Genomic DNA, 18,954 nt, shown 5'->3' with positions numbered 1-18,954 from the left:
TGTTTTAGGAACGCACGTGAAAGTTCCACCACTCCTGTCTCAAGCAAATGTCGGAACAAAATATCCCGTAAAACTGCCAGAGCCAAAATACTTGTCCTCTTCCTTCTTAATCTTCTATGTGCAATAATTCGGTTGTTGACTTTGGTAGCACAATATTCTTGAAATTGCCACAAATGCGCCAGTACTAAGAGACTAGAATTCCATTGAGATTGCAGTGCGAGCGACGTCATGACGTCATGTGCGCATACATGTCAGATTGCATTCACATTAGAAATTGCATTGTTTTGTAATGAGAACGGCCAAAAAAGAGATTGGCTTTAACCAAAAAAATCTGAATTGGAAATCCGACCTTACAGTGTGCCGTGGCCCTGGTTGCACCTGCACTTGACTTTAAAGTGACACAATTCAGACTTATAACTAATTAATTACCAACGTTGTGTGTGCAAAAGCATCTACATGCCTTTCATTTTCCACGTAATGTTTTGTCTGACAGAAAAAAAAAAATCATTACAGCTGCACCAGCTTGAACTTTAACGCTAAACCCATTAAAGCCAAACCAGTTGGTTCATCCTCGCGAAGGGAAGCTGTGAGTTAAAGGTCACAGCAAGAATGTAAACACGCCAAGTCAAAACAAGCACACTATAAGAGTTAGTTTCCGCTGTTGAACAGAAGCTTTAATACATAATGTGTGTGTGTACGTTTGCAGCTATTGCACACTGATTTCAAAGAAATAGAAATCAGGACTAAAAACTTTCAGCTCAGTTCGAGGAATTTTTTTTTTTTTTTGCCATTTAAAATCTCCATGGGAACATTGTTACGTTCCTGTCATCTTAGACCAGACTCCCTGAATCAGGAAAGAACCTGTTAAACACAAATACATTACTCAATAATTTTTTTCTGCTTTTTTTGTAAAAGGCATTTAATGAATAAGTGTGGAACTGTTCCACCCTTTGCTCCAGAACAGTTAAGTTGCGTCTGTCTATTTCAAACAACTTACGTCGTTCTCTATCAACTACAAAGTAGCCTGCTCGCTAACAAATGTACAAACAAATAAAAATGGAGCTTCAGAATTTTTCGGTGTAGAATCAGAATGGAAATGTTCCCCTTGAATCCGGAATGTAAAGGGCTGACTCCTGTCAGTCTAATTCAAACGACCAACATCTTTTTCGGTGAACTAGAAAGTAGCTTGACGGATAACAAATGGAGAGACAGACAAATAATAGAGCTTCAAGATTTTTCACCGCAGATTCAGAATGAAAATGTTCTCCCCAACAGCCTATTGTAAATGGTTGAGTCCCGTCAGTCTGTTTTGAATTACCAGCATCTTTTTCAGTGAAGTACGAAGTAGCCTACTAACTAACAAATGGACAGACAAAAAAATGGAGCTCCAAAATGTTTTACCGTAAAATCAGAATGAAAATGTTCCCCTGACCTTGGATAAGAAACAGTTAAGTCCCACCCGTCTATTCTGAATGACCTACATCTTTGTAGTAACTAGGAAGTAGCCTATAGCTTACAAACAGACGGACAAACACAAATGGGGCTTAAAATGTTAAATGTTTATTATGTTTACTTTCGTTAGAAAATGATGTTCTCCATTTGCCTTAGTTAGCAATGGAAAATAAATGGAAAGGCTTTGATTGATTGACTGATTGATTGATTGATTGATTGATTGATTGAGAAGTTTAATGACATCCTAAAGAATTGAATCCATGTAATGCTTTAAAAAGGAAAATGGATGGCACAAAAAGCCTAAAAGGCTTGTTTCCATTGTGGAGTAAATATTAAATATCAAATATCTCCACTGCCCTAGAATACAAATGGGACAATCCCAGCCGTCAAAAAATTTCGATCTCTAGCTAAAAGCTAATGCTAGCTAGTAAGACGAGATGTTTTGGGCGGATCTTAAGGGGTTCACAGTGATATTTGCTACAACAATTAATGGTGGGATTCCCTTTAACTCAAATTTTTTATTGTAACTAAAAGCATAACAATTACCCTAGATATAGCTCTCATCTCAAAATACTTTTGAGTTGATTAGATCTGGAAGTAGCCTACTAACTAACAAACGGTCAAACAAACACAAATACAGTAATGAGTTTTCACTTGTTTTTTTGCCATTTAATTCATGACTCAACTGTTTTACCCACCTTTGAACGAAGAATGGTACAATTCAGTTAATTCATGCAATCCTGCCTGAACCAGGAATTGACTTGCTAACGAACAAACCGACTCACTAATGATGAAGAAGAAAAACAAAAAGGCCATTAAAACGTCCCATGTTATACAAGACATTAGAAAAACAATTACAAAATTATGCTGCATTAATTTTCTTTTCTTTTATGTCTTTCAAGTTGTATCACTTTCACATATTTGTTTCTTTTGTTTTCACTTTCTTTTTTAATGGTAGTTTTAACATATTTATTATTAAGTGAAAAATTTAGTAAACATTATTGTATTGACACATTTTGGGAAATTTAATAGACGATTTTGTTTATTTTTATGTTTATATTGTTGCCGTTTTGAATGACAGTGTTTGTTACATAGTGTTGTTGAAATAAAGTTTTGGGGGGGGGAAAGACAAACAAAAAATGTTATTTGTTCTGCTTTTGTTCAAGGAAATAATTAGGGATGTGAACCCACGTTTCGTGTCAATTCCGATTCTTGGGGTGACGATTTTGTGTTTTGTCAATTTTCGGTTCACACCGATTCTCTCAAATTATTATTTGGTATAAAAATGTAAAATACACAAACAAACGCAAAACAAGTACAAATTAAAAACAAAAGGTCTTTATGGCTGCTGACGTATGGTGTAATAAGCGCAGTGAGTAAGCATGAAAATGTGCTAAAACGTCTTTTTAAAAATGTGTTCTAAAAAAATGGACTTTGAAAAATTATTAATCGATTCGGAGGTGAATACCTTTTTTTTCAGCACCCTTACAATTAATGTTTTTTTACATTAGGGTACAATTCTATTACTAGGAAGTAGCCTGCTAGCATACAAATAGGCATATGAACACAAACATGGTGGATTGAATAAAAAAAGTGATTTTTACTTGACACAATGACTCTGAGCAGATCATCAATAATACCTTACACACACGTTTTTGTGTCCTTAGAGGGCGACAAAAAGAAACAGATCATGTTTCAACACCAGAGGCATATTTAAGTGTGTGACTGAAGGCTTTTGTGTCTCATAGACCTGCCCTTCTTTTTGTTTCCAGCTTCCTTTCTTCATTTATCTTCTGGGTAAACACACAAACGCCACCCAATGCAAGAAAAAGTTAATGTTTGTGGCCCGCATTTATACAGTTTGGCTAGATTAACAAGCATTCATTGTTGCATGACCATTCAAAATAGATTAGAAGTGGTTCAATAATAAGGTCAACTTTTCATCGAAATACGAGAAAGAGACACAATTTTAGTCCTGTGCACTAAAGTACCATTAAAAACCTTAACATTTTCAACAACATAAAACGCTCATATAAAAATGACAAACGAATGTGTATTTGACAATGATTTTTGATTGAGAGAGGTCATTATTACCTCCAGCAAGCACAAAAACAGAGCTGGCTAGCTTGATGATGTAAAAAATACGAACATTTCCACATTATTATGCGGTAAATGGTACATAATTTCCTGACCAGGTAGTAGCCTACTCACTAGCTAACTAGCAGACGGGCAAACAAACACACAAAAATGGTGGTCTCTTTGCTGGTTATGTTTAAAAAATGTTGGCTACCTTAAGATCGCTTTCAAATAAAATGAATACAAATTGAAAAAAGGGATGGGCTTGATAATCAATAAATGTATTATGTGGAATTTATTGTTAATTAGTATTAAAGGAGTAGACATACAATGGAGTGCAGTACTCGGCGGCAACCTGCAGAGGCGCTGTTAATTCAGTCCTGTATTAGGACAATAATGATGTACGCTATGGAAAGTTTATCTCTTCAACAATATTCTGATCAATCTAAATGTTTATGTAAATAAACAAAAAAATACAAACAACAGTTAGTTGAATAACACGTCATTTGTTTTCCTTGTTTTTGTAATCAATCGTGGAAATTAATACAAACCTATACGAATTCCTAATGAGAAACTTCTCAGTACTTTTTTATTGTGCACAAATTAGTGTGTTCAGGCGTTTTTGCCAAACAGTGCAAGCGGGTTTAATTTTGCACACAACTTATGTAAAAAAAAAAAAAATCAGACAGGTATTGAGGTTGTTACTCGATTGTTTAGGGCTCCAACAATCAATCGATTCATTTGATTAGAAAAAAACTTTGATTTAGAGTGTGTTGCTTCGATGAATTGTAAAATAACGTTAACTAATACAATTTGATAAAATCCAGACTGCATGGGGTACTTTAAGTATGCGGACATAGTTTCTGCACAGCCACTGCAAAAGAGTGCACACAAGATTGGTGTTGTGTGGGTGCGTGATCCATGTAGCATTAACAGCAGATATATATTTTTTATTATTATTTTCATTAATGCACACATGGTAAAAGTACAATTTCAAAGTTGATGATGTTCACTTAGGGCTGCAGCTGTCAATTACTTCAGTAATCGAGTAATCTGTTGATTACCGGTAGTTGGTTTGATTAATTGAGTAATCGGAGAAAACACTTTACTACCTCAATGCGTATTTCAGGAAAACATTTTTGAAATAAACAACAATTTTCTACATCCCATAATCATTAGAGATGTCCGATATTATCGGCCGATAAATGCTTTAAAATGTGATATCGGAAATTATCGGTATCGGTTTCAAAAAGTAAAATTTTTGACTTTTTAAAACGCCGCTGTACGGAGTGGTAGACCGACATAGGGAGAAGTACAGAGCGCCAATAAACCTTAAAGGCACTGCCTTTGCGTGCCGGCCCAATCACATGATATTTACGGCTTTTCTCACACACACAAGTGAATGCAACGCATACTAGATCAACAGCCATACAGGTCACACTGAGGGTGGCCGTACAAACAACTTTAACACTGTTACAAATATGCGCCACACTGTGAACCCACACCAAACAAGAATGACAAACACATTTCGGGAGAACATCCGCACCGTAACACAACAGAACAAATACCCAGAACCCCTTGCAGCACTAACTCTTCCGGGAAGCTACAATATACACCCCCCCCCCCCCACCTCAACCCCGCCCACCTCAACCTCCTCATGCTCTCTCAGGGAGAGCATGTCCCAAATTCCAAGCTGCTGTTTTGAGGCATGTTAAAAAAAATAATGCACTTTGTGACTTCAATAATAAATATGGCAGTGCCATGTTGGCATTTTTTTCCATAACTTGAGTTGATTTATTTTGGAAAACCTTGTTACATTGTTTACTGCATCCAGCGGGGCATCACAACAAAATTAGGCATAATAATGTGTTCATTCCATGACTGTATATACCGGTATCGGTTGATATCGGAATCGGTAATTAAAAAAGCCATTATCGGACATCTCTAATAATCATTATTCTTTTTTCAAATAAATAAATATACATTGCCAACATTGAAATGTCATTTTTAACATGTGTGCATTTAATAAAACTAATTTTTTTTCTTTTTTTTTAAATGTTTGCTGCTACACAGATTATGGCACCCACACACCATCACTCTCATGTGCTCTCTTTTGCAGCGGCCGAGAGGAAACTATGTCCACGTATTTAAAGTTCCGTGCACTCCAAGCGGTCCTGATTTTATTGATTTTTATTAGTTACAATCCGACGATTAATCTAAGCAACCTAATACAAATCAAATATTTTTTTCTCATCAAATTAATCGTTGTAGCCATATCTGCATTTATCCAAGGAAGAGAATAAGAATCGTGGCAAGCTGAAAAATAATTGTTTATTTTAACAATTTTCCGCATTGAGACTATTAAGTGTGTTTTATCAAAGTAATCAAAAGATTACTCGATAACTAAAATAATCGATAGATGCAGCCCTAATATCATTTACATGTCAACACGGACCGGTAATATATATTGACACGCACGTATCGCTGACATACAATTATATCAAGAGGACCTCGCGTCCAGGTCGGTCCAGGTCAGCGGTCTCCGAGTTATAGCCTCCCCGCAGAGGGCTGGAACAGTGAGGCCAGTGTGCTGGTCCCACCATACGAACGAGGGAGGTACCCACCGCATGAGTGCTTACGTTTCAGGCCCCCAAGAACAAAACACCAGTGTCTGGTTTCCCCCAAAGCTACCCATTCATAGGCCACGGTGCCTTTTGTTCCCACTTTAAATAAAACATAGTCCCCGTCATTAGGTTGAAAGGCCTCCCCGGTGCATAATTCAAGCACAAGGCTCAATTTGAGACAAGGTGATGAGGTGGAGGAAGTACACTGACTTGCTCCCACAATAATATACCAACAACAAGGTATTATGTGCAGGCATAAACAGGGGTATGTCCTTAAAAAGGTAGAACAGTAGGCTAATGGACACTTTAGGTACCTTCAAGAACCAGAGAGTGATGTTCAATCAAAAATTATCTTTTTTATTTATTTATTTTTTTAACAATAATGACAAAATCAGCCAAGAAAAATCTCATTATTATTAGTTACATATTAGTTTGTCCTAATAAGAACACAGGAAAATGATACAATATCCAGTTAAAAGTTTAGAAATTCAATAGGTGTAGACTTGTATGTATTTATATGCTTTGTATTATATGCTTTATAATAATTGCGTTAAAAAACACACAATCATTTTAAATAAAGCATAGAAATAGCTTAAAATGTAAAAATAAGGTGTTTTAATATACAGTTAGCTCGACGTCAGCTAACGTCGTTAGCGTAAATCAGCCACTGTTTGGAAATCGCGAAAGTCGAAACTTTAAAAAAAATAACAATAATGAAGCTCATTACTGAAGCAAATATACGCTTAAAACTGTGAAGTAAATTGAACAAAAATAATATTGTTTAAATCAAGCCCTAGAGGAAGAGGAGGCAACCGGGTGACAGTTTGACAACCGAAACTCAAGACAGCAAACGCACCTGCGGCCCCTTCACGTACCTGTTGCTTCGCGTTGACTTTGTCGTTCCCTTCTCGTACCTCCTCGTCCTTCTTCGTTTGTTCGACTTGAAAGAAAATGACAAAAACGTTTCACTATTTATGCCGCTATCTTGCCTCCAGTAGGTATTAATAAAAATACGCTTTCCCCTTCTCCTCGAGAATAGCGTTACCTTGCTCCCTGGAGAAGGGACAAGCGGATGAAGGGTAATGGGACTCGTGAATAGCCAATCAGAAGCGACAAGGGGCGGGTTCGTTGGAAGTAGGCGTTATCCGATTGGCCAAAGAGGGCGGAAACAAGTGAAAACCTGCACTTTCTCCAAAAGGGAATGACGTCAATGATATGATGGCCAAACAAACCATAACAACCACTGCCTGCAATCCTTAGAGGCAACATATGTAGTGCAGTATTGAAAAATAATTAAGTTTTAGACAAAAATGACTGTAATATAATAGAAAACCTATAGATTGGTATATCAATTACTTTATATTAATAATTTGAGTCAACACTACTGTCTACTGGCTGTGCTGTTTGAAAAGAGTTAATTATTCACATGAGGCTCCCTCTGTCTCTCAATACGATTTTATTGTGGTGCATTTGCAGTACAATTACAAAAACTACTATGATTTTTAGAAGAGGCTCAAACATGTCCATACGTATGGAGCACTTTGTTTGAAAATCACAAATTGCTGCATATTAACATTTGCCCACCGTGTAAATACAAATATCCCATTCTACATATTTTTATATTGTATGGGTAAATGCAGAGATGGGTTTCTGATATCATATATAAAATATAAGAAAACTACAACCAAACAAACAAAACCTAGGCATAAAAATCAAAATGACTCCACCTGACACATCTTTAAAAAATAATAAAAATAAAAATTATATATATATATATTCTTTTTTTTTAAATAGGTAAAATAAAAAAATAAATAAAACAACAAAAAATGTAAACCTACAACAAAAATGTTAAGAGGGTTAATTAATTATCTAATTAAATTTTTAATTTTTGTGGCCACCGGTCCACAGGATTGGACAACACAAACTGCTACAACAAAGTCGACCCGAGCCAGTTGTAAACGTAAGTCATATATAATTTATTCTCAATACAACAAAAAATACAAAGAATATTCAGGACAGACTCTCATTAGTCACAATTAATACTCACTTCACAAGAATGCTTTTTAAATTACATGACTTCAAAGTCTGAAGATCAAACGAGTACCTTTCGAATTCGTCATATTGCATCCATCATATATAGCATCTATTTCATCTTAAAACTAATAATAGTACTTATAGTGTACGGTGCTGATCTGTGTATAGAAGACACTGTAGAAACTGTTACAGCTGTGTAGAGAAATACCTTTTTTTTTTTTTTTGGAAACATTTAAAAGACAGATGTGACCAATTGCTAAAAAAAAAAAAAAAAAAAAAAGGGTATTAAATACTCTGGTACATGTCCATCCTTATTGTCATCACACTTCCCCTAACAAATACAGAGAGGACAGCGTTGATGATTATGTGGCGGTAAAGTCCCAGAAGAAGTATATACGATTACGACAAGAAAAAACAATTACGAACTGTGGGCATGATCTCGAACAGTTCAGAGAAAAAAGGAACATGTGCATAAAAGTATCTCACAAATATATTTACAGCAGATATTTAATTTCAATAAAAATGTCAGCCTGTAGTAGAAATTCACCCTTTTAAAGAAATGTTATATGTACACTTTATACATTTTAAATAGAAACATGCATGTGTTAACATCTTCCTATTGGAAAAACTAATTACCCTGGATTCATTTAATATTAATTACAATGAAATCTCATGGATTACTCCGCTACAATTACACCTTTCATTAAATGTTAGGCAAAAAAAAAAAAACACACACCAAAAAAGGTGTGTGTGTGTGTTTGGGAGGAGGGGGTGAATAAAAATAAATAAAAAGTGTTTAAAATGTTGCTCGAGTTTATACATCCATGTAGGAGCTGTACTTACAAAGTGTACCAGTGTATGAACACATTGGCTGGCCTGGCAATTAAGTCAAAACCCCATAAAGGAGTTTTTAATTCTTTTCCAATGAGAAAAAAAGTGGCCTCCAGCTTTTAGGCACAGAATAGCACAAACCATCTGTGTTTTTCTTATAAAACACCTATTTACACACATATTTATATATATATATATATATATATATATATATATATATATATATATATATATATATATATATATATATATACTAAAGCAGTACACTACATTGCAAAAAAAAGGCATTTGAGTCAAATGGGTTTCTTTTAAATTAAAAATCACCTAAACATTTAACAATAAATCCACAGAAATTGATGTTTTTTGTTAAAAAAAAAAAGAAAAAAAAAGTTCTGCATAGATTTAAAAATAACTTGTTTTTTTGTCTTTTTCAAGTGTAAGAGGAAAAACAGTTTGGTCTTCCAAAGATGGAAGGCCACAAAGCCAGGGAAAGGTGAGAACAGCAAAGAGGTCAAAACAACTACACTGGAGGATGTGATGCAGAATAAGAGCTACAAGGAGGGGTATCGCCCTGAAGATTGCAGGCTTTGTTAGTCCCCAACCCCATTAGGAATATTAGGACCACACTGAAAAGAAAAACAATAATTGTAGTGAAGTGAATTATATATATATAGCGCTTTTCTCTCGTGACTCAAAGCGCTTTACATAGTGAATCCCATTATCTAAGTTACATTTAAACCAGTGTGGGTGGCACTGGGAGCAGGTGGCACTGGGAGCAGGTGGGTGAAGTGTCTTGCCCAAGGACACAACAGCAGTGACTAGGATGACGGAAGCGGATATCGAACCTGGAACCCTCAAGATGCTACCACGGCCGATCTCCCAACCGAGCCACGCCGCCCCAATTGTACAATAAGAATGAATTTGGAATGTCATGAGAATAAAGTCGTACAGAAATTAATCTTACAGGAATAAAGACATAATTTTTTTTCAATGTTGCTATTTTAAAAAAAAATGTACGTAAAAAATTGTTTTCTTTATTACATAGTACTTTAATTTGAGTTGGCTTTTTTTTTTTTTCAAAGACCCGAATTTGACCAAAATCAAGTTGCATTTTATGAAGAAAAAGTCGAATTTGCTGGGGAATTAAGTTAGTTCTGTTAAAGAAATGTCATAAAGTAAAACAAATAAATACAGATGTAATTTTAACAGAATCTTTGTGATATAGTCATAATCCTACAAGAATACCGTTGCATTTTTTTTCTTTAAAAAACTCTATTTTACGATAATAATGTCCTAATTTTTCAAAAATTATCATAGTCTTAAAAGAGTGCATAAAAAGGTGATATATTTCAATAATAGTAGTCTTAAAGAATAAAAACATTTTTGAGAGTAATTTTTTTCCTAAGTAGTTCTAATCATACGAAAATAAAATGTAACAGCCAAGTCATATTTTTTCTTTAAAAGGTCATAAATCGTAAAATAAATAGTAATTTAGGAAAGAAAAGGATAGGCGATAGACATATATTTATCGAGAAAAACATTGGGAGGATGCAGAGAAGTCATCATTTTGCAAAACTCTTAAATAAACTTGACGTATTAACCATTAGAAAGGTTTTTGAAAATATCACTTCATCACAGTTTGACTGACTTTTCCTGGAAAAATATGACTTTGTTCTTGTCTGATTACTTTAAATATTATCATTTTAGAATTCTATCCTCAAACAAAATCACCACTTTATTATCTGCGACTTTTCTCCTAAAAAAAAATGTATTTAGTAAAAAAAAAATCTATTGAGTTATTCTTTTATGTATGGCCCAAATAATCCTCGGCACTGACCGACATTTAAATTTAATTGAAAAAAAAAAAAAAACATTTCTCTTATAATATAGTTATAGTAATTTCAAACGATCCCAACTCGGGATGGGAAATTGCCTAACCATCACTAATTAATAAATTATCTTTTAAAATATGCCTTTCTGAACTTTTTTTAATGCCAGAATAGTCCTGACGAGAAGATTGTTACAGCGATGTTTCGCCACAGCAGCTGCACTCCATGTTGCCATGACGTCATCAAAGAATTAAATCCGCTAATTGATTACAATGCCTATTCTTAATTAAAAGTGAACATATTTGAATCTATTTGCTCACCTTCCTTTTTCTACTTTTAACAAGCGCAATTAAGATGTACATGTATTTTAAATAGAAACCATTTCCCATCCCGTAATAAAAAAAAACTGTCAAAATGGTTTTAGACTTGCTTACCTAGTATAGATAAATAAATGCATTTTGGCTGTTAGGCCTATTTGAAATATATACTCTTACTTTATTCTATGAACGCAACACTGCTGATGAAAGTGGTAACTATAACATGTTCGATGTCTGCCTGTTATACGCCCCTATTGTAAATAAGGGCATTGTATCTGTGGATACCACCTTGCCATGATTTTAACACTCCCTGCTGTGACTTAGAAAAATACACTCTGGGCAAACAAAAGGTAAAAAAAAATTAAAATAAAATAAATGGCCAACACTGCATGGAAGTGACTTTTTCTAAATTGCTACAGAGGGAAAACGTTTTTAAGGGAAGAACCGCAAACTTCCTGTGCCTTAAGCAGCAATAAATCCTCTTGCTGTGAGCCATTTGATTCTAAAAAGGCCCCGATGGGGACCCCTAGAGGCCACACTGTTCCATTGCATGCAGCCGATTACATGCAGCTTCATACATTTCTGTTACACCATGATGCTAAGATCATCTATGGACACAAGTGCACAGTAGCCCTTAGCTCATTTTTGGGTGACTATAAAGTTACGGAAGCTCAGTCAGAAGAAGCAAACGTTGCTGGCCAATGTTGAATAATGCAAAATATAATGAAAGCATATAAAAGTGAGTGGGGGACGGGTTTGTTTTCCTGTATCTCGCAAAGAAGGCACAAAAACAACAAAGAGAAACCTTCATTTGAACATTTTTAAAGCACCTTTGGTGTTTTATGGGAGGTACTTTGGTGGGGGAGAAAAACAGGAGCATATTGATAACTGAAGTCCAGGGAATAAATAATAAATAAATCACCTGGTGCTTCAGGGTCAAATCTATTAAGATGTGGATCTGTGAAACGTGGTAAGCTTCTCCCGCCGAAGGTGCAGTCGGCGGTTTGAGATGTTCCAATTTGCTCAGTTTTTGGCAAGCTGGTGTAGATAAAAAGGACACACACACTTAATAGATATGTCTAAGAGGTTCATCATCGTGTGTGTGTGTCCGCGTATAAGAAGACCAGAGGTGGGCTGTGTGAGGTGAGGGTGCGTCGCTGAGGTGTGGCTGTGTGCGTAGGAGGCAAGGCTCCTCGCTAGGGAACAAGCTTGGCGTCCAGACGCAGCCAATGGAGGCCCTGGCGGGTGTAACGCACCAGGTCTGTCATGCTGCTGGTGTTGAAGATTAGGGGACCCATCACTTTGTCCAGCTCTTGGAAGAAGTCTGACCGAAAAAAACACAGTTAGCATTACTTATGGTGTGCTACGATATCATGTAAACCCCCCCACCCCAAAGCACGCCTCTTTGAAGACATTACTTGGAAGCTAATTAACAACAATAAAAAGGAAGAGAGCAGGGATCTCCTCTACTTAAGGGTACACGTTTTGTCCAATCGTCCATAAAAATGGACTGCAGCCGCAAAATGGAGACTGCAGAGTAGAATAATTCAACCTCCAGAGCTTAGACACCACAACAGGGTAACTAGTGATACCATGTGTGTTTATTTTGTAGCAGTGTATCATCAAAACAAATTGTAAGGAATGACAAATTCCCCACAACCCAAGGCTCCTGTATTTAAGACAACGTTTTATCCAACAGGAGACTGAGGGCACTTAAGCTAAGTGGAGACTGTGGCATATAATACAACAACATATACACCACAACAATGTAAAAACTACGGTTAGTATGAGTGCTTAAGTTGGTATGCTTCAAGTAAATAAGTATGCGGTGATGAACTTTCTCCACCAAAAGGAGATAAGCAGCGGTATTGGCTCTGACCAATGGCAGACAACAATGAGGTAGTACATGCCTCAGTCTCCTGTTGGATAACAAAATGTCTTCTTAAATACAGGAGCAGTCAAATCTGGAGAATGTGTCATTCATTCCAATTTGTTTTGATGATACATAGCTACAAACTGAACACCACCACCACTAGTACTATTACTACCACTACTACTCAAAAAATACTTGCTTTGTCAATAGAAAAATGCATTATTAGCGAAAACATTCATTCGTTTGTAGAAGTTGTTTAAAAAATCTCTTAAATGTCATGAATCATTGTCCTATTATTAATAAATAGGTTTCAATTCATTTTATTTAATTTGCTATTTATAAAAAAAAAATTTATATTTAGATTGGTTTCATATTTTTATTGACATTATCTGTGTTGTCCCTGCGATGAGGGGGCAACTTGTCCAGGGTATACCCCCACCTACCGCCCGAATGCAGCTGAGATAGGTTCCAGCAAAAACCTTAAATGTTTCAGTCAAAATATTTTTCCCCAATCAAATATGCTGAAGCCTTAGAGATGATTATTTTTATGATACAGGTGCCGTTAAGTCTATAGGGTAACTTTCATGTCTAGGGTTTGGATATGTGGAAAATGCATACTTTACTCATGTTTAAATTAATGTATAATGTGAAGAAAACAGACTTAACACTATAGATTGTTATTACATTATTTTAATGTATAAGGTTAGTTTATGATTTAAACTGGGCCAGTCTGAAGCATAATACTCAGACCACAATACGGCCATTTTAATGTATAAGGTTAGTTTATGATTTAAACTGGGCCAGTCCGAAGCATAATACTCAGACCACAATACGGCCATGTTTTTAAAAGAGTGTTCATTTTGCGTTGAGCTATTTAAAAAAAAACAAACATACTTTTTAATGAACAAACATTTGCATTAAGTACACTAATTGTGAAGTCCCAGGTTGATAAAAAAAATTGTCTGAGATACATTAAGATAAAAAACTTCTATGTGCATCCATCCATCCATTTTCTACCGCTTATCTCTTTTGGGGTCGCGGGGGGTGCTGGAGCCTATCTCAGCTGCATTCGGGCGGAAGGTGAGGAACACCCTAGACAAGTCGCCACCTCATCACAGAACCAACACAGATAGACAGACAACATTCACACTCACATTCACACACTAGGGCCAATTTAGTGTTGCCAATCAACCTATCCCCAGGTGCATGTCTTTGGAGGTGGGAGGAAGCCGGAGTACCCGGAGGGAACCCACGCAGTCACGGGGAGAACATGCAAACTCCACACAGAAAGATCCCGAGCCCGGGATTGAACTCAGGACTACTCAGAACCTTCGTATTGTGAGGCACATGCACTAACCCCTGTTCCACCGTACTGCCCCACTTCTATGTGCAATTAATCGCAAATAATTAGGAGTTAATACAGACAAATGTGATCATGGTGATTCAAATATTTTTAATAATTTTTATAATTTATATTTTCAAAACTTGTGTGTTAAATATTTTATTGTATTTATTTCTATAATTGATCCTTTATACTTTTTAAAAGGTGTAGATATGAATCTTATTTCACATCTCATTTTAACCACATCCTGGTTTATTTACCTGTGAGGCAATTATCGTGGATGTCGTCAAACAAATTATTATTATAAAAATGTATAAAATAAAAAAAGCAAAAATGTATAAAAGCTTGCTCTACTGCTATGGCGGTGATGCTGCTATTTTGGGAAATCCCGGGGAAAAAAGCTTCCAGGCAAAGATATAGCATCATTTATAAATAAAATTAAACAATTTTAACTGCATAAGGGGCGTACCTTTTTGCTCCTTTGACAGCTGCTCCGCCTGGTCCCACACCTCAGTGGCGTGAAGGAAGTTGGAGGTGACCTGCACGTAGCTGGCGGCCATCTGGTGGATACGCTGAGGTATGGTCACGGACGAGCCGGCGCTGCTGCTGCTGCTCACCGACGAGTAGCCGCCTGCCGTGCCCGGTGACAATTTAGGGGACACCGGCGAGGGCATTCCTGCTGCTTTGCTACGTGGAGAGGAAGAAACAAGGCCATGAGTGCAGAAACTGCAAAGAGAAATATGCAGAATAAGCCAATATTTTCCAACAGGTTGACTTACTTTCCCATGCCAGGAGAGGGAGCCTGGGTGTTACTCAGAGAGTTCTGGTCAAAGGCAAGAGAACAACATTACACACAGGAAAACAGGAAAGTCCATTCAGTGGATGTTATGTCTATGCTTGTTTCTCAAAAAGTGGTAGAGTTGCTTTACCTTTAACTGTTCTGAAAGTGTTTTGGAGTATTTCAGAGCGCTGTCTTTCCTCAGCTTGAACAACCGCAGATGGAGGAGAGATTGACATCTTAGGCTAGGCAGAAAAATGGGTAAATTGTTCAATAATCAAAGTCATGAGGTGGATTACTAGTACACAGTATACATACAGTGGAAGCTGTACATTACATATGTCAAATACATATGTTCCGAGCGCCATTTTAAACTGCACATGCAATCTTTTAAGTAACATTTCAAACTGTCCAACAAGCGTAAAATGAAGTAACCTGCTGTATAATACAACTACCAACTACCCCTTGAAAACAACTGACAGACACATAAATGATTATGTAAGGGTAATGGTTAGTTTATTTTTGAACAAAGTTCAATCCTACTCCTTCTTCATATCTCAGCAATTAATGATAGTTTGTTGACTTCCTGTGTTTACCATGTACCAGTTCACCATTTTTTTCTGATACCGTAGGTAAAGAAACAAAATCAAGAAGTGTACCGGTAGTAGTAAAGTTACTAGAATTGTTACATCATAATGAGAGTCAGTGTCCTCTGCAGTGGACATTTGTGTTTTCTTTTCTTTTTTTTTACAAAACAAAGCCATTTTTCCCACCCATGAATTTTGTAACTCTGACAAAATAGACCAAAAACAAATGTCCACTGCAGAGGATGCTGGTTCTCAGGAGATTATCCAGTATTCTTACCAAGCATCTCAGGTCATTTTTGGGCTCGCCAAAAGCCATTATGCTGTTAGCGACATGCTATGAACGCTAGCAATTTATTTTGTGCCCCAAAAGGAACAGGCGGTAGAAAATGGATGGATGGATGGATGTTTTGAATGCCATTGGTATTTAATTGACTATATCATTCATATTATATTGAACAGCCCGATTACTTCACTATACCAAAGTAAGTGCCATTTCTGGTTCTACAGTTATCATCACACATTTCCTTCCATGCCTTTATCCTGCGGAATCAGACAAAGCGTCAATCCTGGACATACCAGACCAGAACGCAGGTCTCTTCTGTTTACGCTTCCAATAACAAAATTCCTTTTTTCCTTTTTTTAATTAACCTCTCCATTTTTGTTGACATACATGCATTTTTTTTTTTTTTTACTTTGTCTCATCACTTAAATCGACAATTACCTGACTTTGCGAAGGTTCCGTTGTAGATGTTAAAGCACTTACCAAAGAACCGCTACACGCTTGTCTGCTGATGTTGCATCTGGAGCCATGTAGCTTTTTAACTTCATTGTGTACCTGAGCGTGAAGACAGAAAACACGTTAGCTACGAGAACCAACAGTTATTCGTCTTTTGTTTTCTCCCTTTCTTACTTGATGAGTTCCACCGTTTCAGCATACATGGGAAAGGGAGACTTTGCCTCTTGGGCGCTCTTCTCGAGGGCGTTGCCGCATTCAATGAACGACACCACCGCATCTAGGTAGTAGATGGCCTTCTCAAAGCGGTCCAGCTGAACAGACAAGGGAAACAAATGGACATTAAGACATTAACTGAAGTTACATTATCCAACATACAGTACAGTGGAACACGCTTTTTTCAGTCTGTTTTCGTCTCATTACTAAAAAGTGCCCATTTAAGTCGTTATCAACATACATTTTTGCAGACCCAAAGAGGTATTTTCTCTGAGGAATGGGTCCATTTATATCAACATACAGTATATTGTGGTATTGTCAACTTCTTTGTTACTTAAAAAAAAAAAAAAAACATCACTCTGTCTTGCCATACAAAGCAATAAATCCTGCACACAGTGACTTCCTCTTCAGTGCAAAGCAAGCTTCAAAATAAAAGCATGGCAGTATTAAACTGGAAACTACCACAGCAACAACAAAATGTACTCATTTGATTTTTGTTTAGCTCAATCGCCAGAAGAAGAAATATTTTTACATGTACTGTATGAAAGCTTTATTATCATTGTCGTCAAAACATAGAGTTAAATTACTGCAGCAATTAAGTTAAAGTACCAATGATTGTCACACACGCACTAGGTGTGGCGAAATCATTCTCTGCATTTAACCCATCACCCTTGATATCCCCTGGGAGGTGAGGGGAGCAGTGGGCAGCAGCGGTGGCCGTGCCTGGGAATAATTTTTGGTGATTTAACCCCCAATTCCAACCCTTGATGCTGAGTGCCAAGCAGGGAGGTAATGGGTCCCATTTTTATAGTCTTTGGTATGACTCGGCCAGGGTTTGAACTCACAACCTACCGATCTCAGGGCGGACGCTCTAACCACAATTGTTAGATGGATATATGAAATATAATTTCAAAATAAAAAAATATTACCAAATGGAGTAAAACTACCGGTATGTGAACAAACTCTTATTTCTCCTAATGTGCAAGCAATGGCTAGTTTCGGTTATGTCGACAACCGCTTATGTCGACACCAGTCAGTCAGTCCTAAAGGCATTAATCTAAATGGGTGCCCCTATGTAAAAAAAAATAAAAAAAAATAGTTGTATCGATCTGATATTGATATCTGTCTGATATCCGCGAATAACCCCAAGTATTGGATTATATTGGCTTGCATCTAAAATCTATGATATAAGCACTCCGATACAAACGATCCGGCAACGCGTTTACCTTTTCCAATCCTACAGCTAATTAATAGCTAAATATCCTCCAATAAGTAAAGAAGGATGGTCTTCTCTTGTATTTTAGTGAAGTCATTTACAAAAGGTACAAATGGTAGGCTAAAGGCTGCTAGGAGCTAGCATCTACTAGGGATGTAACGGTGTAGATACTGCAATTTCAAAATCCTCACAATAATCCTTTTTTCCCCTTACCTTCTTTTGTTTTCCCTTGCACATGTTTACAGTATTTTTCGGAGTATAAGTGGCACCGGAGTATAATTCGCACCTGCCGAAAATGCATAATAAAGAAGGAAAAAAAACATAAATCGCACTGGAGCCCGGCCAAACTATGAAAAAACTGCGACTTATAGTCCGAAAAATACGGTATTTTGTTTATTTTTTCTTTATGTTTTGTTTTAATTTGTTAACTATGGTTTGAACATTATAGAAACAAATTATTTATATGTAAATCTTTTGGAAAACATGTATAGAGATATGTTTTCTTGTATGTTCTTAAAATTCTGTTGTTGAAAAAAAAGTTATGAAAAAAAAGAGAGCTGTGATTGGTCAGATTGTTACAACATAATTTCCGCGGTCCACACAGCCCACATTCGCGAACGGATTCTCCTGCAGTTTTGAAGCAATGTGCACATTAAAAGTGATTGTTGTATTAAAATGAGCTTAAACATTAAAGTGAGTGTCGTGACCACTGCTACACACGAGAGAACATGTGGAAGAGAATTGCTCCCTTTTTTAATGTGATTCTCCTGTCGAATAGAGGTGCTCAGGTGCTGAGAGAGATGCAGAGTGAGACCTCTTGTACAAAGTTGAAAGTCAGAGACAAAGATGTAGCAATTTATCGACGATGGCAAAATTAATGAGTTCATTTTTATTTATTGTTCGATTTATTAAATTATTGACTATCAGCCCTGGCCTACAATTGTATAATGTTTTATGCCATTTAAGGCCTTAATTTTTGCAAAATCCATTCAATGACTTTTAATGCTATTTATAGACCCGCAGAAACCATGCAGTCACTGCGCACC

The 18,954-nt window shown here is 36.5% G+C and overlaps 2 protein-coding genes across 7 annotated transcripts in view; both read right to left on the bottom strand.

The window, feature by feature from the left end:
- The window catches only part of shroom1 (shroom family member 1), a 46,256-nt gene extending 39,030 nt beyond the window's left edge, over positions 1 to 7,226 (bottom strand). For all 3 annotated transcript variants that reach the window (XM_061962542.1, XM_061962540.1, XM_061962539.1), the window contains exon 1: positions 7,028 to 7,226. The gene's annotated coding sequence lies outside the window, so the exon portion shown is untranslated. The remainder of the gene's footprint in view (positions 1 to 7,027) is intronic.
- A 2,163-nt stretch (positions 7,227 to 9,389) lies between these two features.
- Positions 9,390 to 18,954, bottom strand: part of aff4 (AF4/FMR2 family, member 4) — a 77,296-nt gene continuing 67,731 nt past the window's right edge. For all 4 annotated transcript variants that reach the window (XM_061962544.2, XM_061962545.2, XM_061962543.1 and 1 more), the window contains 6 exons: positions 16,654 to 16,790; positions 16,507 to 16,578; positions 15,308 to 15,401; positions 15,158 to 15,201; positions 14,848 to 15,065; positions 9,390 to 12,487 (listed from right to left, as the gene is read on the bottom strand). In XM_061962544.2, the coding sequence (XP_061818528.1) occupies positions 12,360 to 12,487; positions 14,848 to 15,065; positions 15,158 to 15,201; positions 15,308 to 15,401; positions 16,507 to 16,578; positions 16,654 to 16,790 (693 nt within the window). In that variant the 3' untranslated portion in view covers positions 9,390 to 12,359. The remainder of the gene's footprint in view (positions 12,488 to 14,847; positions 15,066 to 15,157; positions 15,202 to 15,307; positions 15,402 to 16,506; positions 16,579 to 16,653; positions 16,791 to 18,954) is intronic.

The sequence above is a fragment of the Nerophis lumbriciformis genome, linkage group LG09, assembly GCF_033978685.3.
Source record: "Nerophis lumbriciformis linkage group LG09, RoL_Nlum_v2.1, whole genome shotgun sequence".
NCBI lineage: Eukaryota > Metazoa > Chordata > Actinopteri > Syngnathiformes > Syngnathidae > Nerophis > Nerophis lumbriciformis.
This window is presented reverse-complemented; position numbering and strand designations above follow the sequence as displayed.